At 41.7% G+C, this 24,641-nt stretch overlaps 2 protein-coding genes across 4 annotated transcripts in view; one reads left to right on the plus strand and one right to left on the minus strand.

Moving 5' to 3' along the window:
- Nucleotides 1-4,629: 4,629 nt before the first annotated feature.
- Nucleotides 4,630-8,773, plus strand: DNAJC19 (DnaJ heat shock protein family (Hsp40) member C19). Of its 2 annotated transcripts, none has more exons than XM_033068383.2 (6): nt 4,630-4,723; nt 4,983-5,034; nt 5,338-5,411; nt 5,752-5,828; nt 6,735-6,805; nt 8,074-8,773. In XM_033068383.2, exons 1-6 carry the CDS (start codon nt 4,721-4,723, stop codon nt 8,142-8,144), a joined length of 348 nt encoding a protein of 115 aa, XP_032924274.1. In that variant the 5' UTR covers nt 4,630-4,720; the 3' UTR covers nt 8,145-8,773. The 2 variants fall into 2 exon arrangements, with proteins under 2 accessions (XP_032924274.1, XP_032924275.1); XM_033068384.2 differs by having other exon boundaries at nt 5,338-5,378.
- A 1,210-nt stretch (nt 8,774-9,983) lies between these two features.
- Nucleotides 9,984-24,641, minus strand: part of FXR1 (FMR1 autosomal homolog 1) — a 33,086-nt gene continuing 18,428 nt past the window's right edge. Inside the window, exons 7-17 of one of the 2 annotated variants that reach the window (XM_033068380.1) lie at nt 24,391-24,507; nt 24,134-24,304; nt 20,914-20,992; nt 19,335-19,444; nt 18,639-18,725; nt 17,712-17,919; nt 15,952-16,155; nt 15,071-15,271; nt 14,254-14,334; nt 11,859-11,950; nt 9,984-11,002 (exon numbers count right to left, since the gene is read on the minus strand). In XM_033068380.1, the coding sequence (XP_032924271.1) occupies nt 10,832-11,002; nt 11,859-11,950; nt 14,254-14,334; nt 15,071-15,271; nt 15,952-16,155; nt 17,712-17,919; nt 18,639-18,725; nt 19,335-19,444; nt 20,914-20,992; nt 24,134-24,304; nt 24,391-24,507 (1,521 nt within the window). In that variant the 3' untranslated portion in view covers nt 9,984-10,831. The remainder of the gene's footprint in view (nt 11,003-11,858; nt 11,951-14,253; nt 14,335-15,070; nt 15,272-15,951; nt 16,156-17,711; nt 17,920-18,638; nt 18,726-19,334; nt 19,445-20,913; nt 20,993-24,133; nt 24,305-24,390; nt 24,508-24,641) is intronic. The other variant, XM_033068381.1, reaches the window with a different exon arrangement.

Below are 24,641 nucleotides of genomic sequence, written 5' to 3' on the forward strand. Positions count from 1 at the left end.
CTACAAATGTTTAAAATGCATGTACCTGCCTCAGATGGAAACTGGGGCATTCCCACAAGGGATGTCACAGCCACAACCTGAAGGAACACTTCAGGGTGCATTAGAAGCCAAATTTAGGTAAATCCCAAAACTTCTGTGGCTCTTTTATTCACAAACAGATCCCCAGTAAAAAACACTGAAACTAGAGGGGCTGCATGTCAGTGGCTGTGCCAGCTCAGTATCACTCCAGCAGGAATTGCAATTTTCCAGACCACTTGTTATGCACAATTTCAGTGTCATAGTCATTAGAAAGACTCCCTCTTAATCTCAAGCTCTCTCATGCTTCTCACTGGGCCCTCAATAAGGAGCATAACCCAGAACAATACGGATAAAAAATGGTAAGTATCAAACTTGACTTTAAAAGTTCTTGCAAGACAACATATTCCCATCTAGATTCTGTATTCCTTAGCTCAGCTTCAGGGAGTTTTGTGACTCATTTACTCAGAATGACAAACCTTGCCCCTCCATCCCTTTCCAGCAATCTTACCAGTTTTATAACTCAGCCAGGGAGCCAAATAATGCCTGCTCTAAGTCAGATTCCCTTGTGTCAGTTCTCTTGTGAGTACCCTGAACAAGGATATGCTACCTGCCAGTCACACATACTTCACACCTGCTGTCAAAGTACACTGAAAGCCTTCTTTGTTTGATTAGAAAATCCACAACTATTCTTACCAAGTGAGAGAATCTCACTTTATAATTAGTGTCATCCACACTATGCTCTAATAATTATGATTACCAGTTTAATGACAGAGTGATGCTACATATACCACGGTCATTTAGCCACAGGTAAGAGTGTGGCATTGTACTCTGGTACAGATGTTGGGCACACAAAAAGAGAGTAGGATTTGAGAAGGGACAAATGAAAAGAAAAAGAAAAGAGATATGAAAATTATAAATGGCAGACTGGCATAGACGAAGAAGGTGGAGTAGGGGTCAAAAACAGGAATAAAGTTCACAGGGAAAAAAATCCCCAATATGTTCCATCTAAATTCAATTTGTATTATATTTATATTAAAATATTAAAAATTAAAGTGTTAAAAATGCCTTAGAAATTCTGTATCTTGGTGTCCCAAGCAGAAGCTCTGCAAGCCTTTAACAACTTGGTAGTCCAGTCACTGCACATACAGGAACAAGCAGTGTAAGCTTTGGCCAGCTGTGCATGTGATAACACAGAACTGGGATTTTGACTTAAACAAATGTTTAACAGCCTTAAAGGCATTTGACAGCTACACCACAAACCTTCTGAGAGCACAGCTATCGATTGCACCTTCTGTTCAGCTTGTGGAAGACACAGCTGAGAGAAAGTACAGCCGGATTTCTGCCGTCTGTTAACAGCAAAGTTTCTTTATGCACCATGCACCAGCTGCTTTGGATCATCCTGTAAGATAAAGCTTCCAATACAATCTTCTGTCATGAGGCATTTTAACCCCAGAGTGGAAACCTGAAGAAAGCAATATGGTAAAACACTTGACAGAAGAAACTACAAAAGCTTCAGGGTTTCTCTGGCTTATAGAAAGAGAACAGTTTAGGAACACAGGCAAAATGAAAGGTTGTGTACTCCAACTGAGAGTGCATTTCTCAAACACTGAATAATTCTGCCTCCCTCCTGATTTCAAATACAGACATTCTGCAGAAGGGATAAAAACTGTAGTGCACCTGTTTCACTTGAGCCCATTAGAACTTGCTGATTTTCCCCTGGGAATGACCTTCCCTATCCCACCACAAGGCTGAGCAGTAGAAGATGCAGAGTAACAAGGTGCTGTAAAATGAACACACCAGGCAAATCAAACAGAACTTTGATTTCACTCTCCATGATGTCCAAGCTGGGACACATCTAGTTCTCCTTTAGCTCTGAGAGGGAGGTACAACTGTGGACAGAAAGAATGTTTGAATTGCCTAAGTGTAAAAATATATACAGCATACTTTAAGGGAATTATGAAATTTCATTTTGATATGCTGTATTGTTTCACTTAATAATAAAAATCAAATTATTCCACCCCTAGGCTCAGTCTTGTCCAGTTCCTGGTATATTACATGTACCAATAATGCAAATTCCTCCAACCCACCTCCACTCTTGCCAGCTCTTCCCACTAATTTTCCTTTCTCCTTAATAAAGATGAAATCTCTTAAAGCAAGTACAAGCAAAATCCTGAGATCTCCCTTTCTGGATTTTCTTTAAAGGGCTTTTCAGGAGAAGAATTAGGTACATTATCAACCCACTCCCAGTCCAGTTTGCACATTTCACTAAGTTTGTCCTTTCCCCCCAAAAATGAGAAATTTCACTACAGAAAGAACATGTAAGCATAAATTTGCAAAAGTGCCTTTGCCAGTAGAGCTATCTGTTCCTCTAAACAGGGATTGGGAAGAGAGAGGAAGGAAATAAAATAAAATTCTCTTTCAGATAGTTTTCTCCTGAAGGTCACCAAGACCTGGATCTAGCAAAAGTTCTTTCAAGATGGAAGAATTAAACCTCCTGCAAAAAACTTTATTTGTTCAGATGACACAAAAATTAAATCCTAGTCATACTGTAGTGAAGTCATTACCCTCTTTTTTTTTGTTCTGGTGGTTTTGGGGTTTTTGAACGGCCTTTTTTGATAGAAAAGGACAAAGGAAAAACCATCTTAAAACCAAATCCTCTTGTATATACTAGACCTGTACACCTTTACTGTTACTGAAGGGATTTTTTTTTCCCAGTAAATCATCTAGTTGTTTTCTACTTGCTGGCTCCCCTTTCCATATTTGAACATGTCTTACAGGTTGTCAGGGTGCTTGTGCTCTGCCATGAATGCATTAAATTCATTTATCAAAGTTTCCTTTTACTTCCACCTCAGGAAACACTTATACAACAAGAACCTTAACCAAAACCTTTCTTCCATCCCATTTTTAGCAGGTTATTTCCTTGCAGTGTTACTAGAATGACAGGGAAGGAAAGAGGCAGGAGGCGCCTGCAAACGTTACCTTAGAAAATACAAAATCAGGCACTTGACGTTTTAGTGAGAAAAATAATTCAAGCTCAAAGTGGAGACATTCAAAGTGAACTCATTACTCACAGAAAAATATACACCAAGGAAGGAAAATTCTGTTTTCCAGTGCAAGAGGCAGCAAAATGACAACTTTATTCGGCAATGGTCAGGTGTGACACTAGACTGCTTGTGTGAGGGCTTGTGAAACCTGGACCTCAAGCAGCCAAAAGGCAGCTGGCTTTGGCCACTGAGTCCCTGGGGAGTCCCCGAGAGCAGTGACAAATTCTGCAAGCACAGGGGGCGGCAGAAAAGCTGTCACTAAGTGTCAGCCAGGCAGCAGGACTCTGAGCCCTGAGCTCTGACATTTGCAGCAGGGCTGAAGGCTGGCGTGGTGTCCCTGCTGAGTTACTCGGTTCCCAAAACCGCACCTTCAAACCAGAGCCACGGACGGACAGACGGACACTCGACTGCTGCGCTGCGTGCGACACCGTGCTCTTACCAGATGACACTGTGTTATTAATAATCAATCGCGAGTGCCATTCGGTAATTGTGGCTCGTTCCGCTGCACTCTGCAGCGCTCAGGCCGCCGTGCCGGGCCGAGCCGAGCCGGGCCGGGCCGATCCGGGCCGAACCGAGCCGGGCCGGGCCGATCCGGGCTGAACCGGGCCAGCAGCGCGGACAGCGCAGCGGGGAGTGGGGAGCCGCAGAGGGCTCGGCCACGGGAACCGCGGAAAGGCGGGGAAATGGGACAACCACAGAATGGTCAGGTTTGGAAGGTGCCTCTGGAGATGATCCAGAGCCTCCCAACAAGGCAGGGTCACCTGGAGCAGGTGATACAGGATCGCATCCAGGCGAGAGGGGACCCACGAGCTGTCCCAGCGCTCTGCTCCCCTCAGTGTCTGAGCTTTTCCTCATGGTGAGGTGAAACTCCTTGTGCTTTAGTTTATGGCCACTGCTCCTCATCCTGTTGCTGGGAAACACCGGAAAGAGTCTGGCACCATTCTCTTGGCCGCCAACTTGGAGATATTTATATGAATTACTGAGGTCCCCTGTCAGTCTTCTCTTCTCCAGACCGAAGGGGCCCAGCTCCCGCAGTCTGTCCTCACCAGAGGTGCTCCAGACCCCAAACCCGTTTGTGCCTCCGCTGGACCCTCTCCAGCAGCTCCTTTGTCTTTCTTGTCCAGAACTGGACACCTCAGGAGGGACTGAAAAACTACTTTTATTTTTGAAAAAGCGAATCTGGCGTGCAAGAACCCTCACTTCATTACATTAACAGTAAGGTCTGTGCTATCACTGGTACATCACCGTAACTCCTGCGCAGCCCTTGTCCCCATCCCGCCTCCGCCCTCTGTTCCCGCCCCGGCCCCTCAGGCCCTGTCCCCGCCCTTCAGGCCCTGTCCCCGCCCCTCAGGCCCTGTCCCCGCCCCTCAGGCTCTGTCCCCGCCCCTCAGGCCCTGTCCCCGCCCCTCAGGCCCTGTCCCCGCCCCTCAGGCCCTGTCCCCGCCCCTCAGGCCCTGCCCCGCCCCTCAGGCCCTGTCCCCGCCCCCGGGCCCTGTCCCCGCCCCTCAGGCCCTGTCCCCGCCCCGTCCCCTCAGGCCCCGCCCATTCCCGGGCGGTTCCCGGTGCCGTTCCCGCCCCGCGCTTTACGGCAGCGGCCGCGGTTTGCGGCGGGCAGGGTCGGGCCGGGCCGGGCTGTACCGTGCCGTGCTCGGGCAGACATGGTGAGTGAGGGCGCTGCTGTGCCCGACCCGGCGCTCCCCAGGCCCCGCGGGCTCGGCTCGGTCTGGGTCGGGCTCCACTCTCGGCCCCGCGGGCGCCGCCGGGCCGGGTTCCGCTCGCCCCGCAGAGCTCGGGGGTGCCCGCCCGCTGCCCTCGCCGTGCCCCGGTGAGCGTGCTGGGCTGGGGCGGCGTGCCCGAGCCGCTGTGCGCGCTGCCCTTCCCCTTCGCCCAACAAACGCGGTGTGTGCTCGTTCCCTGCAGGCCAGCACGGTGGTGGCGGTCGGCCTGGCCATAGCGGCAGCCGGATTCGCAGGTGTGTGGGGGCCGGGCGGACACTGAACACAGCTGTACCTGCACAGCCCCTTGTGTTTGCCCTGCTTCAGGGCTCCTCTCAAGGTAGTTCAGTAGCTTATACAGGACGTCCTTCTGGGAGAGCCTGTATTAATGGTTGTAATTAAACAAAAGATCAAAGTTCTTACTGTTTTTTGTCCCAAAAAAGTTTATTCCACTCTCTAATCCACAAGTTACCAGTTGCACTGAATTGCTCAATGTTCATGGAACTATATTTAACCTCATTTAACTATATTTAACCTCAGTCGACGCTGGTCTCTTTAAGGTCGCTATGCAGTAAAAGCTTTGAAGCATATGGAGCCACAGGTAAAACAAGCCCTTCAAAACCTACCAAAACCAGTAAGTTTTTATTTATCAGTAACATCTTTTTATTTAAAACTTTACTTGTGAAATAACTGTGGACTGTTGTCTCTGTATATCATTGTTGTATTTTCTCCTGTATTTTGTCAGTAACAAAAATTAATTGCAGCAATTATAGTGGTGACTGGCTAATAGAGAACTTGTTTTGGCAAAATGAAGTAATTATTCGAATAATGATGCTCTACTTCAACTGAATTTCCTATTAAAGTTTTGCTATTTTTACAGACTAAAAGCTCAGCAGCTACTAAAACAATAATGAGTCATTTTAACCAATACTTAGAAATTAATGTGCTTTAAACTAAGAAGTTTTCTCTTTCAGGCCTTCAATGGTTATTACAGAGGTGGATTTGAACCCAAAATGACTAAACGAGAAGCAGCTTTAATACTAGGAGTGAGGTAAAGGAAATTTATGAGAACTGGAAGGTGAACAGCATGCAGTGGTGTCTCCTCACAGCTGGCCTTGTTTGGAGTGGTTGTCATCCAATGCCCAGCATCCCCTGAGTGTCACTGCCAAGCCAGGAAATAGGAAGTGGCTGTTCAGGACTTTCTGTGCTTTTTTGGGGTTTCTTTGCTGCACTTTAGCTCGGTTGAAGCTGATTCTGTGTGGGTGTCCAGACATCTGCAATTCCCTCACACATTCCAAAGCCACATGTGGTCCAAATCAGCCATTTCAGGAAGCCTTGGGTTCACTTGGTGTGAGGAACAGATTCTGCTGTTAGCTTGTGGTTCCTGTCAGTGCTGAGGAGTTTCAGGTGAATGCAGTGTGAAGGTGCTGCAAACCCACCTCTTGCATCTGGAATAAATTCATCACTCCTGGAACACTAGATCTGACTATGGCTGCAATCCCTGCCAAAGCACTTAAGGCCAAGTATAGTAATCTATCACATTAGAACTTTAAACTGTGAAGCTTTTTGAGGTTCTGTGTTGGTTTTTTTTGGTTTTTTATTTTTTACTTTACTTTTGCTTAATAAATCAAGCTATTTTTTTTTGTCTTACAGCCCTTAGGAAGTGTAAAAAAAAGTTACCCTGTAGTTCTATTTCTTTTTAGCTGTGTGGATGACCCCCACCCCATTAGACTGTTGTAGCATGACTTTTTTCAGCATACAGTGTTTTGAAAAAGCCCTAGAAAAAAGCCTCTCCAGGATTTAGACACTACAAATCAGTGGTAGGAAAACAGAAACATACACATTAGCTATAGCATTTATGGGTGAGACAGAGTGCTTACTTGTTCTCAGACACCTTTTGATGATCTGGAGAATTTCATGAGGATCCCTTAAGTTACTGTTCCTCTCTCTTTCAAAGCCCTACAGCCAACAGAAATAAAATTAGAGAAGCTCATAGACGGATCATGCTTCTGAATCATCCAGATAAAGGTAAGGAAATGAAGTTGTGTTGAGTAGTTAATACATGTTTTTAACACAGATGAATAGAACTGTGTAGGGAGGAAGTGAGTGATACATAAGCACCTCAACTACTGAAAAACCCACATAAAACTGAGTGAAAACACATCTTGGGGTGCCTTAATCCACGTGGGTCTAGAGGATATTTTTGTGTGTTTAAAGCAAGCAGACAGATTGAGCAGGTCAGTTTGTTAGCTGCTCTATCTTCTGTGAATACCAGGTTAGAGTATTTGTTAAAATGACTTAAAATTACCTTGATTTTAGATGAAAACCCAGAGCCCCCCTTGTGTATTTTATATGCCACTTGCAGGTTTGAGTTCCTGTGAATGCCTTGGGAGTTCACCATAAATGGCAAATGCTGAGCCTTCTACAGCTGCTGGAGGCATTAAATTATGAAATATTCCTGTTAGTGGTACTCTGAAGGCTCAGAATCTAGTTATGCTCAAAGTTAGTAACTCAGGGAATCTGTACCTATTCTAAATTCTGTTCAGTGAGTCAGAATCATGTGTTGGTGTTTGGCATTTAACTTCTTAATCATTGTTTAAAAGGTAAAATGGCTTCCGTTAAAATCCTTCTATGCACCAAAATCCTAAATAATCCATAGGGATATGCCTTTCATAGATAATACTGAGTGGAAATTACCTTCAAAATTAACCTTACTGAATATATGCAGGAGCTAAAAATAGCATTTTGTGTTGTACATGACCTAAACACATTAAATTAATATTCAGGTAAAGCATTATAGTGCAATTAATGGTGTATATGCTACCAACAGAGTCGTTGTACCTCATTGTACCACAGTGCTGGTGCATTTCACTGTGGGTTCTGCCTCAGTATCCCCAAGTAATCCTGGCCATGGTTAAAAACTGAACTGATGCCTTGGTACAGCAGCACTTTGTGGTGCTGGGCAGGGTTATCTGCAGACCTGTCAGTTCCAAGCCTCTGTATTCACCACAGGCTGTGCTCAGTCTGTGGTGACCAATTCATTTATGACTGATAAAACTGGAGGAAAAAACCACTCCAGTAAAATAAAAGCAGCCTAACAGGAACAAGTGCTCTGACTCCAAGCTCCTGCAGTGACTGTGAGTGAACTCAGGTGCTTTCAGTCACAGCCAGTTTGTTCTTCAACTGGAAGAACCTCAAGACCACTCTCTTTTCTTCCTGTCTTCTGTGGCAGTATTATCAACACAAAACACAAGTGGTTTATTTTTCCATCTGATTTGAGGTTCTCTTTCTTCTAGGGGGATCTCCCTATGTAGCAGCCAAAATCAATGAAGCTAAGGATCTACTAGAAGACCAAGCTAAAAAATGAATGAGAAAGAAAATCACTCATTCAGAGGGTTTGTCCCTGCAAATTATTATTTTTGATAAAAAGCTTAAGAAAAGTTCTAATGTCAGTCTTTGATGTAATATAAACGAAGCTGGAAATACAAATCCAGGGAGGTACTTCCCTCCCCACTTGGTCAATTTGTTTTGGAAATAGGGAGTGAAGCTTAAAGATTTTTTTCATAGCTGTTATTAAACAGCAAAATTTGCCACTCAAATATTTTGTGCTTGAGAGCAGTAACTTGGTGTGGCCAGTGTGTGTTAGCAGGCACAGGTAGGCTCCTGTGCTGTTACCCAATTTCTGTTGAGCTGGCCCTGTTTAAAGTTCACACTGCTGCTCTTCCATCTGCTAAAATTAGCACACTGAACCTGTTTGGGAAGGGGGTGGAAAAACCAAGAGGATTTATTAGGTGGGAGGAACTGGGAGAAATGTGTGGTTGTCTCTGCCTGGAGAAATAAAGGTTCAGGAAACAATGCACTCCCTTGTCCTTGGCTTGCAAAAAGCAAGGTTGGTTAAGTGTTACTGATGGATCTGGAACATCCCAGATTTTTTTGGTAACTTTTAGTTTTGACAGGTTTTAATAGCATTTAATAAATTCTGTATTTGTAATTGAAGTCCTGTAGTTCTATACATGATTGTACACTGGAGTCAGAGCTCACACAGTGAGGTTTGAATTTATGGTGATTAGGAAACAACTCTACATCAGTCACTGATACCTGAGCTGGATTTGTGCTCTGGAGCCTCACAGCCAGCAGCTCGTGAGGCTCCCAGCTGGGGCCAGGGAGCTGTGTCATACTCCAAGAATCTTCCCAGTGTTTCTGCCAGCTGGTCATAAACACTGGGCTTGAAAGCTTCCACTCCCAGAACCTGGATCTGGGTGTGCTGCTGGAAGCATCTCATCTGTGAGTGCTGTGTGCTGTGCCACAGCCTTGCTGTGCATGAGTTCTGGGCTGTTCAGGAAGGAGTGCAACAGTAAGTGCAACAGTAGGGTGGAGTTATGTACCTTTAGGGGAAAAGATCACAGAGGTACCATGACAACCTCCCCAGACTTTAAAGTAGGGTGAAGGACAGTTGGAACATCACCATGCACATATCTGGAATCAACACCTGCCAAGCCATATGTGGAATTTTTCTGTACTTCCCAGCCAAACACTACTGAATTATTAAATACAGCTGTTTTTTAAGTTTTCTCCACCCCTGTAGATGCCCCAGCAGCTGAGATACTTGTGCACATTTCAGTTACAATGTTTAACTGCGTGTGTTGTCCCGGAGAACCCGCTCTTGCTGAGTGTCCAGCACTGAAGTCCCATGAAAACTGCACACACAGGCCCCTGCTTGGACAGCCTGGCTGTAGCTGTCAGAGCAGCTGGTTTGGAACTCTTGGTTTTGTCCTTCTGACAAAATCAAGCAAGACAGTTTTTTTCATTCAAGTCAGTATAACTTCAGTGCTGCCCTTTAAAGCTCTGACTTCTTTCACCTTCTTGCTACCCAGATGTTTTTCCACAGTTTTGTGCTTCCTTGCTCTGGCTCATGTACCTGGAAAGATGTGGGGGTGCCATGCTTTAACTTACCAACACTACACCTACATTAATTCCTGTGTATGTTGGTCAGGTTATGCAGTTCCAAGGTAAGGAGTCTGGCTTTAGACTCATTAACGAATTGACATCATTGCCTCAGTGAAAGGAAAATCAGCATGTTAGAAACTCCTATGAAAAAGAGTTTGAGGTTTAAGCTGCTTCATGAGTAGGTTTCCATTGTTAGTTAACAGCTTGAAAACCTTAAAGTCACTAGTAATTTAAATTTCTGATAGAAACAGTCAACAGATGGAAGATCAAAGTTTATTTTCTTTTACTACCAGCATACAAAAAAAACATATTGCACATCAAACAACCAAAACAAAAATAAAAATACTCTACTAAGGACTAACATATGTAGTTTATACAGAATAAACTTTCTGGAAATTGATCTTTTCAGTAGTTCAGGTTATGTCTTAATGGACATGACTAATTCAGCTTAGTGTTAACTAAAGCTATGTTTGATTTTTAAATACTGTACAGTTTAATAAATAAACCAAACAAAGCCTCAATGTAGAACAGTCACTGCCAATGTCACCCAGTATCCCTGCAGATTATGAGAATTTAACAAATGCATTCCAGTGGTCTGCAGATTTTTCCTCTACATACAGCATTTAAAAAACATGTATTAAAACAGACCAGTTTCCAGACTAAACTAATGGAGAAATTACATTTCAGTGCAAAATATTTTAGACTGCATTTCTTTCTAGTATTCCTCAGGTGAAGAAGTGGTTGCATATTATTAAAAATGTAACAAAAGCAGCTAATGCTTTCATAAAGAGTATTATGTTAGGGATCCCCCTCACATCTTTGCCGTATTTTGAAAACAAAATAACATTTCCTATAGCCAGCAATTTTGTTTATTTAAATGTTACATATACTATCTCAAGGCACATCTGATGATATATTTATAACACAGTAGGTGTCAAAGTATGTTTAACATATGATTTCTCCAGGATCCCTCCCCTTTCTGTATTCCAAAATGGAGGAACTGAAAGTGCGGTGTCAAGACTGGCGATCCATATTCTATCTTTGGCAAGCTTATACAAGCACTATTTTAAATGTAATGTAAAAGAACTGTAAACTAGGAACTTCAGTTTATGAAACACCATTCAGCACTGCTTCTTCCTGATTATTTCCATCCTCCTGAACAGTGACTTTCTTTTCATCAGGGCTGTGCTGTAGTTTAGAAGGCTCATCCCCAGAGGTGGTGGCAGGACCATTCACTGCCTTTTCAGAAGGGCTGTTTTCGTCAATCGCATCTTTTGCCTTGCAAAAACAAGAACAGGGCAGTATTAAAAATTCCATTACAACACAGAGTGTAATCTCAGTTTCCTTCTGGCTCACACAGCAGCTTTGCAAGAGGGAACACCTTTTGTCTGTCTGTGCCTGTACCCTGTCACTTAGAGCATCTGATCACTTACACTGTCCTTTATGGGATACCTCTGTATCAGCCACCTTGAGGAAATCCTGCCAACGTAACCCCAGGACTGCACACCCCCAGCACACCCAATGCTTATTTATTTTTATTTGTCTAAGACCATGAAGGAGTTTACTGAAAAACTGAGCTTTACACCCCTTTTGAGGTCTATAGCAAGATGACATTTTGTTAGTGGATCTTTCTTACATTACTTGTGGCAATACATTGGCGTTTTAGAAGAAAAGAAATTGTTTTATTCAGTTCTGATTATTTTTCAGATAATGTAATGTCACTCTGATCCTTTAAGGAAAAAGGATCAAAAATCATACAATCTTAGTAAAAAAATTTCTTGTAAAATAATTTATACAAGCCACTAAAAATGCCACATAGTATCCTCTATCCCTAAAATGTTTTAAGGATTAGTTCTCAAGACTTACCATGGACAATTTTTGCATTTTATTACATAAAGCAACATTTCTAAGTGTAGTATATTAATGCATGTACAGACTTAATTTCATCCCTAAAATCTGCAACAACAGTCTACAAATCATAGTCAGCTCTATTTACTCTGGGCCCTTTTTGCTTTTAATGATTTGTTCTTGAACTCAAATGTACTTGTAGTCAAATGAAGGTGAGCTAACTGAAGCCTCTACTGTTCTGCTGCAAGGGAGGAGAAAAAAGGAAACACACATTACAGAAACTTACCGTTTCTTTCTTGGTTTTGGCTACTGTCTCCTTTGGAGGGTTTCTCTGTCTACTTTGAGATTCAGCTCGAGATATATAATCAGCTACTGTTACTGTTCAAGGAAAAAAATCACAGTGATGCTCACATCAGCAGTCAATTCAGCATGAACCTTCATGTCTTTTCTGCACAAGTTATGCTCTAACTGGGAGACATCTCACAAAAGGCCTTCACACTTACAGGTTATCAACCATACAGCAAGGATCAATTTATTTCTGTTGTTAAAAACAAGTTTCACTAAAATTGGTGGTAACAATGATCTCAAGGTGGACTCTTAATAAAACAAATTTTGGTCCAATTGCAAAATTTATTGGAAAGGGCTTTCTGTACTAAGTTTGAAGAGATTTGGCTGCAGGCAGTCTGAACTACAGACTGTGTGTGTCACTGGGGTTTTATTAGCTGAGCAGTGAAGAATTGCACAGTAATGAAATTAAATGAAGGCAGTTAACTGCTGCCCGAAAGTGGGGTGGGTCAGAGCCTGGAATGACTTAGGAGATGTGGCATCAAATCTTTGGTCAGAAGTGACTGAGGAGGGAACTTGGCCTCCTCGAGGTACTGAGTGCCACCAGCCCTGTCCCCTGGCTCTGTGGACACAGGCAGTGCTGCAGGTGCCAGCCCAGTGTCTGTGGGGACAGCCAGGCCTTCTCTGACCTCTCCTTACCACCTCAGCACATGTTCTGTAGCCTGGCTTTGTCTGATCCTGCCCTCTTGTAACCACACCAAGACTCAGTTCTATCCTTAGAATACAGAGTACTGCAACTGTAAATACACACTTGTATCTCTGACTGCTACAGCACATTATGTTTGGCAAGCATTACTGTACAGAACTGCACAGTCATTTACATTTAGTGTATCAGGTATTTAGGTGAGCGGTTTTTTCTGGATTTAGGAATGACTGTGCATGAAATCCAAATCAGACTGGGAACTACAACAGATGAATTTTCTGTTACAGTAACTGGACTTCTTACAACTGGGTCTTTCCAGAAATGTCAAGGCCAAAGGAGTTTCTGCACAAGTATGTTTCTTTAAGATGAGGTTTTGTACCCAACTCCTCTAATATTAGTAAATAGGAAGCATGTTTCATGCACACAGTGCATTCTTAATATTTCTCTATGAATAAGGCACCATAACATACAGCAGTGTAAATCAAAGGATACAGCTAAATGACTGAAATAGAGTGGTTGGCATTGGGGGGGAAAGAAGGGAAGAGTTCCTTCTGTCTTAATTTCACTCACACTTACTAGGTATTTATGAAGACTTTAAATTATTACAGCATTTTAATGAAGATGTCAGAGAAATCTTGTCTGGGAAATTTTGTTATGTTCTTAGATACTTAAGATTTAAAAGAATTCCCACAGTTTTCTAGAAATGACTAACATTCCTTTACATTGCTGGCTGAGATTAGTTTCTTAGAGTTAAGGCTGAAATCTTTTTCACTTTTTCTGCCCCTTACAAATCTGTATCACTGCTACAAAACTGGAATGCTGAGAAGAAATGTGTAGGATTGAGGTTTTTTAGGAGGGTGGAATGTTTGATTTTTTTCCTTCCCCCAAGTTTTAGCACAATAGAACAACTTTTTACTTCTTAATTAAATGCTGCATGAGCACCACAAATACAAGGAAGACAAATATGGGTGAAATTTCGAACCTGTCAATCTAGAAGACCTTCTGTTACTACCCTGTGCCGTGTATGTACAAGCATTTTCTAAACAGGGCATTGTATTGATAATTAGCCAGTTCACCTTTAACATTTCAAGTGTTAGTACACACAAAAGAAATGCAACAAGCCACAACAACAAAAAATTGGAAACATGCAATTTCACTTAAATTCCTCCTCCTTCCCACCCTCAATTTGCAGATGACTTAAACTATTCCCAACAGCCAAGGACTGAGAGCAGCAGTGTGATGCAGGTGTGGGGCTGGCAAACCCCACGTGAGTTCCCTCACTGAGCTCTGCCAGGACCCACATCCTGCCCCTCCAACACTGCTGCTCAGCCAGTGCTGAAAAGGTTGTGTCCCAGTCAGTGCAAGCGCACAGATGCAGTGAGTGCAGACCATGAACCTTCATGTTTGTCGTGATCCTGGACCACAGAACTCAACAGCACTTTGGCCATTGACTTCAGTGAGAACTGGATCAGAAGCATTACTCATATGTCCAAGCAAAAAGTTAGACATCAATTAGTTTCATTAGACAGATTTTAGAAGTTTTCCTAGTAGAAGAAATGTCTTTCATCTTTATCTAGTAGTCTTATTAGTTATTGAGTAACCTTTTGGTATTATGCAGCTCTATGTAAAACAGCAGACACAACATTCTCTCATGCTTTTGACCTGAGATTACCCACAGCTCCACTCGAATTACCTGGCTGTCTATCTTCTGCCTGACCCCTGAAGCGACGCCTGCGGCTACGATTGCGTCGCTGGGGTTTTTTGTCACTATCATCTGCAATTGCAAAGTTTATAATGAACTATTTCTGATCATAAAATAAGTAAATTCTTCAGCAGTTTCAGCATGGGGCATTTAAAATGGCTTCTGTTAAGACAGAGACTAAGACAGAAAAGCTAAAAGAAAATTTTATACTGAAAGCATACACAGTAACACAAAAGCTAGATTTTACTTTTTGTTCTTGGTTCATTAAAACATTTAGGCACGTGCTTAATGACCTCAGATTTCATTTATTAAGTAACCATATGTCAAATTTTAGCAACATAACCCAGATTTTTTTTCTACATTAAGCAACAGATTGTATTCTCATCCCAGTGAGTATCAAAGAATTTACTGAAGGAAAGTTCTTAAGTAGAAGCTGAGTAAAGACAAATTAACAGCTACTTAAGGAGCTTCCCCACACCAAGACTGAGGTTACCAAGGACAAAAGAGAACGTTGATCTGACAGTACTGTTTCTATCAAAGCAGCAGTACCAATGGGAAACAACAAGTCAAGTCTTTGGTGTCTCCATCAGACAGTTTTTACAAAAAAGGCACATGAAAAGGCTAGTGGAGCTCAGTAAACAGAACATTCCATGGCACTGCCACGGAGGGAGTCTTTAATCAGACAGCAACCTTGAACAGAACAACAATTTGTCACTTACAAAAACAAACAAGGGCTTCACTACACTTACAGGGACAACACATTTATTTCTTAGCTTGCTCTGGGACTACCATCCAACCATTTACATACCTAAACCATTCTCATTAACAGAAGCTGTATCAGACTCTGTCATTCCATCCATAAGAACAGCATCTTCATCAGTCCTTCGCCGGCGTGACCTCCTGCGGCGGTTGCTGCTGTGGTGGGACTCGCTGGCGTCCGTGTCCACGGTCTGGTCGGACTCCGTGTTATCCAGCAAGCTGTAAGGGTTGCTGTCCGGGTCTTTGAGCACTGAACAAACAGAAATTGTCTGTGTAAGATACTGTAGAGATGTGTAACCATTTCCAGACTGACTTACAGCTGTGTCTCAAAGTTTCAAACTACAAAGCAACCTTAAGCCAAGTCACACACAGAGCTGCAGTATTCCATCTCAAACTGGATCCTCTGACTCTAACACAGCAGGAACAATACTGGGGCACCACAACAGCCCAATCTGCACTTGCACTACTTCACAAAGATTTTCAGGGTAACATTTAGAGACGTTTTACTCAAAATGCTAAGTATATAAAACACACCTTACACTTTGTAGTTGTGTGGTACTTCTGACACTTACAGGGTTACATTAGCACAGATTCTGATAAAACCTAACTTCCAGTCAATGATTTCTTCTTTCATTCTGTATCTAAACATAAGCTGACCTCAGAAGGTAGCCATAGGCAACATGCCAAAGATTTACCAACTTTGCTAATAATATTATTACGAGCAGCAGAGCAAGGAAATTAAGATCACTGTGAATAGAAAATAAACAAAAATCTAAAACATGCTGTATGACACAGCTACCACACAACTGCACTGAAATTCCATGCTATTAAGATCGTAACATAAGAACAGAGTATTTAAAAGAGCAAGAGATTACACAGAAAATTGCCAGGAAGAAAATGTCAATTCAAAGCCCATTTGGAACACAGTACCAGAGCTAATGGATGACTTTCCACCACGAGGTCCCCCACGGCCACGACCTCCAGACACGCTGCGGCCTCGTCCCCCAGGACGTCGTCTGTTGTCACGCTGGTGCCTGCTCTCCCTGTCATCTTCTCCTGCCAAGGACCAGTCACTAAGTTCATCTTTTCTCTCAGATTCTGTTTCAGAGGGATTAGAGAGCTCAGAGTTTGTACCTTGTATGAGAAGGAAAAGAAAATTGGAAATTAATATGTATTTGGGGATTATACTCTGGTTTCATATCCTCCCAGAAGCATTCCAGCAGCATGGCTGGTTATATATGTATGTTATTTTTAGAAACAACATAATGCATAAATATATATGCATACACACTAATACACACACAAGTATACAATCATAGATGTATTTTAATATTTATATATACTCATATATAAAAATATATGCACTCATAAAATATAGATCAGGAATTGCTTAAATAAGATTCTCAGTTTAAGTTTGTACATGAAATAAGGGCTGAAAGACCACCAAATCTGTAATTTCTGTACACAGATAAACCAAGGATTTAGCAGCGTTTCCTCTCTTTGTCTACACACTGCAGGCATTTGGTGCAGTTTCTAGGCAACTTCTCTGAAATTCCCAAGGACAACTTTGCCACCTTATAGCCGATGGCTGTTGCTAAGCAACCCCTTCTGGATGCTCTAATGCTGCCTGAACAATTTCAGTGTTTGTATCAAACAGCATCCCTAACACCCAGCCATCTCTGAGTACCAAACCCACACAGCTTCTTTACTACCTGAGAACCCAACACCTATTATTCAATTTAGGTATCCAGAAACCTCCCTACTACCCAGGCTGGAATAAAAAGTTTTAAACCCATATGGCTTAAATGTGATTCTTGCCATTTTGGGAGGAAAAAAAATACTTTCACGTTTTCCAAATCACAGTGTGTATATATAAGTAAAGTGAAAAAATTTTCTTTCTGTTCAGTCAGTTCATGAGAAATAATAAAAAATGAAGTTACATCAGAATCAGAATCAAAACTACTAACACTTGGCATGATGCAGGAAGCTGTAGCCAGGGACCAACTATAAAACTCAAAAGATGTCTCATTTTTAACAGAAATGAGCTACATGTAGATATCCAGAGTAATTTACTGCACTGAATAAATGACATTGTCCTTTGTGAAACATGTCTATATAGAAATGCAGTGTCTCAATTTGGACAAACTGGGGATGTGCACACCTGTCAGGAATTAAACAGTGCTTTTTAATTGAGAAATGCATCAGAATACTTCACTACACCTTAAAACAAATCCAGTTAGTTCCTGACCAAATTAAAAAACCCACAGGATGTTTTTCTGTCTCCATTTTAAATCATTTTGGTTCATTTCAGAAATATGCTGCTAAGATGGCCACGATCACAGACAACCAATTTTTCTCCTCCTCAGTCAAAATAGATAATGCTCATTTCAGATGTTTTTTTTAAATTTGTGTCTTCTGAAAAGTATCTCTAGCTCTCTTCCCAGTTTTTGTGATATCACTTACTAAGTAACTAGCACAGAAGGACAGGACGTTTTCAGAGCTCAGTTTGCTAACTTTTCAGTTTTAAACTTCAGGACTGCAAATCTAATGAGGTGTTTTGAGCTATGAACAAAATAAAATGGCAATTCTGAATTTACAGCCCTATCTTTGCTCCAGTATGCTGAACACAAAGAAACCAGGGACAGTTCTGGGTTCAAAGGCACCCTGAGGCCTCACTGAAGGGCACTCACCGTAACCAGAGGTGTAATTGGGGCCCCTGCGGCCTCTGCCCCGGCCGCTGTAGGACCTGGAGCCCTGCACTGAGGAGAGGGTGCTCTCATCAGTGGTGTAACCCTTCTCCTTCTCAGGAACTCGAGTCGAGGAAGGCCTGAAGCCCATCCCAATCTGGCGCAGCTGTTCATCGATTTGGAGCCTTTCCAGTCTTAGTTGTTCTACCTCCTACATCCAATGAAACAAAAACCATGGAATAGATTGTTAACAAACATCCCTCACAAAACACCACTCCCCATCCAGTCATATTGAAATACTCACTCCTGCAGGAGAATTGACATCACCCTCAAGGTGACTACCAATAATGAAATTCAAAATGAACTATCTCTGAGGTTCAGAAGAGATCTAAGAACTTTCACCAGTATGCAGAAAACTTGGCTTTAAGACTATTACTACCTAATTACAGTTCAGCATATTTTTCCAGTAAAATTTAGGGGGGAAAAAAGCAAACTGACAAGGGAACACAATTCAAACTCATTATTTCTGTTAACATCACAAAGCAACCCAATCTAAACAGATAATTGTTCTAATAGCATACTGTATTACTGTGTTCTATTAGAAATTCCATTCCATCCCAACAGAGCATTAACCTGAGAACAGCAGAAAACACAGACAAAAAATCGTATGTTAGTTCCCAAATGTCCCTTAAAGCCCTTTTCTTTACAGTCTGATTCTTTCTACCTCAACAGAACCAGGTAACCATGACAAGATATTTACAGGCCCATCATACCCATGGGCAAGGGATGGGCTCAAGGCACCAAGCTTTAAATCCTGATATACAGAGGAACAGTTTAACAACTGCAAATCCCACCAAAGCCGCTGCTCAAAAATTCTGTTACTTCAACCCAAGTTTCCTCTACAGATTCTCTCTCCTGAAACACACTCACCTTTAGATATGCAATGTGATATTCCAACAGAACTTGGACATTGCCAATGCTTTCTTTAGTACCAACAAATACAAACGGTACCATTCCCTGCAGGAACAAAACATCAAAGCTTTCTATCAGGGAGAACATGATCACTGAAATAATGCTTTCTGTTTAAATTATATAATGAGATCCATTTTAAATTACCAAAGTGAGCAAAGGTAGCAACTGAGCCTTTGCTTACAAAGACACCCAGAAACAGCTCAGGCTGTGGTGACAGCAGCAGTTTCAGACTGACCACCTTTCCCAACCTATTCTGGAGCTGAGGTAAGCTGACATCCTGTGTTCACATTCCCCCATGCTACACATGCTGGGTGTGTTTAGCACAACAGGTGTATAGAAGCATCCACAGTTTACCAAGATGGTTCATTAAACCAGTTTTATGAGACCAAGCACCTTCACAAGCTTTTACCTTTTGTTCTTATCTGTTTAAAATATGTGGACACTTTTAACACTACCAATCCCAAATTAGTTATAAAGGCCAAGTACATACAGGAGAAAGAATAAAAAACCCTCAGCAGTAAAAACCTTCCTTGAATCACTTCATATAAAATCTACTGCAAGATGCCAGTTTGCTCTCTATATCCACAGGTTTTGAAATAAAACTGGGTTTGAAAATAAAAACCTAGTCACAGCAGGAAAGAATGAAGTACTTACATCTTCACGGGGCAGCTTATTTTCATTGTCTCCTTCAATTCTCACCCTGACGACTCCAGACTTGTCTACAATCTCCTGAATCACTTTTCCATTTTTTCCAATAACTTTTCCTTCAGAGGGTAAGAATGGTTAATTTTGCACCCATGTGCAAATATTTTGACATGTTTATTGATATTTTATACATAAAACCCCCAAAGAATACCCCACACCGTGTCACACAAAATGGTAAAAATGTTTAAAATTAAACTCTTTCTATATGCAGATTAACAAGCAGTGCTAAAGATCACCACTGCACACAGGCTTCTGATAGAACCAAAACAAGAGTAAAATAGTAAGAGTTTTGCAAATTCTTATTTTAAATTTATGTATCAAAATTATTCAGATTCCGTGACTCTACATGTGCCCTCACTGAATCTTTCCTGAGATTTTAATAGGCTTATACATTTGCTGAAGGCTGTTAAATTTTGCCTTCACAACAGCCTTGTGCAGTGCTTTCCATATTACCTTTAAAATACCTATTTTGAAATCATGCATGGGATCCAAACCAAAAGGTTCTTCAGAACTTATGTTTAAATCTCAAACCACCCCCCCCCCAAAAAAAAAACTGACTCCTAGGCTCTCTTACTAGAAGACTTTAGCTCTTAGACTAAAGTTATGTGGGAACATTTCTTCATCACAGCTAGATATATGGCACTTAAGAACATTTATGTTTAAATTAAGAGCAAAGGAGGCAGAACAAATTTTAAGAAGGGCAAAAGCCAGAATTGTGTGACATTACTCCATAAGGAATGTTCTTTACAGCAAATACCAACATGATACAAAATAATGTGTAAAAAATATTAAAAGTTTGTTTCCCTTCCTCAATAGTTCAAACAGCTCAGCAGATTTGGGTTTTTATCCTTCTGTTTTGGAGTGACTGATGAGCACTACACTGAGCTGTGTGTCTGTGTGTAGCTAAATATCTGTCTGTTTACCTGTGTGCCCACAGGTGATGTGGGCAGGACATCTGCCTCCATCAGAAACTGGCATGTAATTGTTAACAGCAGCATTTTCAGTTAAACACACTGCTCTGTCTGCCCTGATTCTTGTGTGGGACATATTCACATTAATGAATGCTCTCTAAATGCTCCCCAAAACTCAACTTGTAGAACATCAGGTTTAGCAAAATTCCCTGAATTAGATTTACTGAACATAACAGAGCAGTAGAGAACTGTCTCGTGTCATTCTTGCAACTCAGCTGGAGTATTCCCAGATTAAACTTTGGAACTTAGTTTCAGCACTTTTAAAAAGTCCATTTAGTAAAGCATATTTTTTCACTAGAATCCACCAAATACTATCCTTAAACTAGGTGGTACAAGTTTGTAAACAAGTCAGTTTAAGTGCTAAAATCCCGACAAACTATTATGCAGGAACAATATATGCAATTTCATAATAATTCTGATACGTATAGTTTTAAAAGATTAATCACTTCCTACTTTAATGGAGAAATCAAATATTGCACTGGCACCTAAATTCTCTTTGCAAAGTTATGATTAGGCTCCCTTTGCCCAACTTTTCAAGTTTTAGCAGTATTACATACCAACAAGATTTCTGGGAACTTGTATAAAATCCTCCACAAATTCCAAGTAACTTCTGGCCTTTTTTACTGCATCAGCAGTCTGGAAATAAATTTTAAAAATGGAATTAATTTGTGAATACAGCACGTCAGAAACAAAACCATGTAGCAGCAGCTGCCAGTCTTCCAAATAAACTTATTTTCAAAAAGAGAATAAAGACAAGATTAATCTAGTTTCAAACTAAATCACAAAGGAACAACTGAGTGAAATGCCCAGAGACAAAACTTAGTAGAAAAGCAAAGCATCAGTAATGAATAATTTTTTTCATGTTATTTCAAGATGTTCTGAGATACCAAAATGGGTGCCCCATCCCTGGAAGTATTCAAAGGCCAGGTTGGATGGGGCTTTGTGCATACACTGCAGGTGATTTTACAACCAGGGCACTCTCTTTCCAGAATGCTGGTTTCTGGCCACAGCTCATCTACAAAGCTTTCCAAGATAGGACAGTGGCTCTGGTTACTGGGGAGAACTCCTGTACATGCTCTCTTGCAGCTTATTTTAAATGACAGAAATTAACTGAGTTAATTGAGACGCTGAAACAAGAAACAAGGCTTCAAATTAGCAACAGAAATGCAGAACTGAGGAAAGAATATCAGCATCTAGACAGTAACAACAGCTTAAGAGCACAGTTTCCATTTTACCCTAGTGCCTCGGCCCTTTCATGTGTAATTTTTGGGCAACACATGAAATGACAGTACCATCAGCTCCAGCATCTTTTAATCAAATCAGGTAAATCCTAGAAGAAAATGTATAAACTTCTACTTCTGGCATAGGTCAAAATGGGGCAAAAGAAACATGGACAAATTGGATTTCAAGATAACGAAAGCACTGATCAAGCACAAGAAACAGATGAACAGGGAGCCACTGTGAGGAGTAGAGGTTATGCAGCATTTGCAGGGCAAGGGCTCAGGCTCAAACAATACAAACTTAGCACACTCGAGCAATTCTTCATCCTCAATGAATTCTACAGAGACACAATTAAGCAAAAAGTTCCTGCCTCAGGTATGCTTATCAATTCTTTCCCAAATAAGGATGAAGGAACAGTGAATGCATTTAAAGAAGCAGAGTCAAGACAAGTAAATATACAACTGCCAGAGCAGCAGCTCTCCAGTGCACCCATAAAGCCTCTCTACAATGTCACGAGTACTCAGGATTTTCACGTGAGCACAACCTGTGTAACTCACACCCCAACATGAGTGAGCACACAAAGCTGACTCAGACAAGGTATTCTCAGCTCCTCGTAGTAGAACACGGATTAAAGACTCCAAGGATTCCAGTCACTAGCAACTACCTTTGTTAACTCTGAATTATAGCCTACACATCCACTGATGCTCTCATTACTTCACACAGTAGCCCAAACAATCAAGACATGTCCATGCTACTGAAGAGTGTAATAGAAAAATTAAATGCAGGGTATTTTTATCAACTCAGCATTATACCTACCAGTGTTAAGAATTGCACAAGAATTGACTGCAATTCCATTTTGACAGTAGTGAAGGTCTAAGAGGAACTTTTCTATTTCTGACCAGCTCTCCCTCTCTGGGAAGCACAAGTGTCCATAAGCAGTCCAAGCTACACTGTCCAAGCTCTGAAGTTCACAGGCCTGTGATCTGTACAGGCATCACAATCAGAAGTTCAGACAAGCAGGAAAGGGTCTTGAAACCAAGACCTTGACCAGACAGGGATAAATGCATAAACAGCATGCCATACAGTTTAGATTCCTTGTATCAACAGAGCTTTCCAATATTCATCAAAACTTATCTTCATGTTTCTTCCCTCAAACAGAGTCTGGCCCTGAGCAGTGAACTTTTATTTGTATGCAAAACATCAGTTATGGGAAACCTTCAGACCGCGACTGCTATGTCAACAACACTGGTTCACTACTCCCACACATCTCAGCCTGAAATTGTCTGCCTGTGCATTCAGCCATTAGGGCCTGGCTGGTTGCCCACCGCAGCTGAAGAGAGGCAAAAAGAACAGGCAAGTGTAGCCAGATGCTGAATCCCTTATCATGTGGAATAGTTAAGCTGCCTGGCATTTTTAGAAGCACTTATCACTTCTACGAAGGACACGGTTGGATGTGCCTGAAGGCATTTTTATTTAGGGGGCATCTGGTATTTATAATCACTGCTGTGCACCTCTGTAAGAGGCTGGTGACAGTCATAACCTTTCCACAAGTTCCAACATCACATCATTCACATGAAGGAGATCAAAACTGGAATACACTGCACATTCCACTGCATTTTAACTTGTCTGATTCTTCCTCAGGAACTGAGACACAATTTACTGGCAGTAGGAGATCAAAGAAGGATTTTTTTGCCAACCTGATACCGTGGAAATATTTAAGGTTTCCAAAAAGAGGACACAATTTCAGAGATACTGCAAAGTATGAAAGTTTGACCTCCTCTCCACAGGATCAACTTCATCTGAACCTTTGATCACAACCAGGTTCTACTCCTGACATAGATGGAGCACAACTCAAGACCTCAGATTCCTGAAACAGGAGACGATCACAGATTTTCAGAAGTGTTAACATCAGAGACTCAGTGGCACCTGTAGAGTTAGGGACAGGGGATAAAATCCCTCAAAAGATTTTCTGGCAGAGCCCTGGTGGCAGCAGCATTTTTGTCATTAGCCTTCTGCTTCTTGAATGAATCCTTGTTTTGGCCCAAGGAACAGTTACATTTCAAGGCAGTTATGGGATTCAGAAGAGTGACACAAATGGAATCAACTTGGAACAAATCATTATTTTGCCAAAGCCAGTATTAAATTGCCAAAATACGTGTTAGAAGCAGTAGATACAGGCTTTAACACACCTGGCTAGGTTTTATGCAGCAAAACACTCACAAAAGGAGGGGGGGAGGGTTGGTTCTGAGGGAGAAAAGAAAGCCAAACAAACCCATGATCAAGTAAAATAGCAGAAAATGATACTACTCTCAGGTTGACCCTGGATATACAGCAAAATGGAGTGGTTAGGACAGAGCACACCTTATGGAGATCACTACTGCAACAAAGGCTTGTATTTCAACTACATGCAGTAGAGCTGCCACAGTGTCAACACACACAAAGATACACAAAATCTCAGGTGTTGTTTTTTTGTTCTTAATTCTGGGTACAGCTCTTCTCACTCTGAAGGCAGATACAGTGAAATGCTCCAAGGATTCATATAAAGTTCCCCCTTACCTCTCCATAGATTCTGAAAGTACCGGTGTCCTCCTCAAGTTCAATGGTTGTAACTCCTGGAACCTTTCTGGCTTGTTGTATGTTACTGCCATGCGTTCCTATAGCAAGTCCCATTAAATCTTCTCTGACTACAAACTCCTCATGAAATGCTGCAGCAAGCTGCTTTGTGCACTGAAGGGAAAACAAAGGCAGACTCATTCATGTGCACTGCTCTGAGCTCAGTTTCAAGCAGTAAGAGCCACAAGCTGTGCCTTTACCTCCAAGTGTTTTGTAGCTTCCTCGTTTCTCGACATCAGCATGAGCTTGGTGCGAATGCTGCGCAGGTGCATGTCACTGAGGATGTTCACTCTCTTCACTGTTGCTTCACTGGCAGACTACAGGAGAGAGGGAACCTCAGTTTTGGCTTTGTGAGCAAATACACATTTAAAGGATAAATCAGGAACCTACTGAAACTAAGTTATAAACATGATCTCAATTTCCAGAAGTTACATGAATATTGTTCTTCCTC

The sequence above is a fragment of the Catharus ustulatus genome, chromosome 10, assembly GCF_009819885.2.
Source record: "Catharus ustulatus isolate bCatUst1 chromosome 10, bCatUst1.pri.v2, whole genome shotgun sequence".
NCBI classification, from domain to species: Eukaryota; Metazoa; Chordata; class Aves; order Passeriformes; family Turdidae; genus Catharus; species Catharus ustulatus.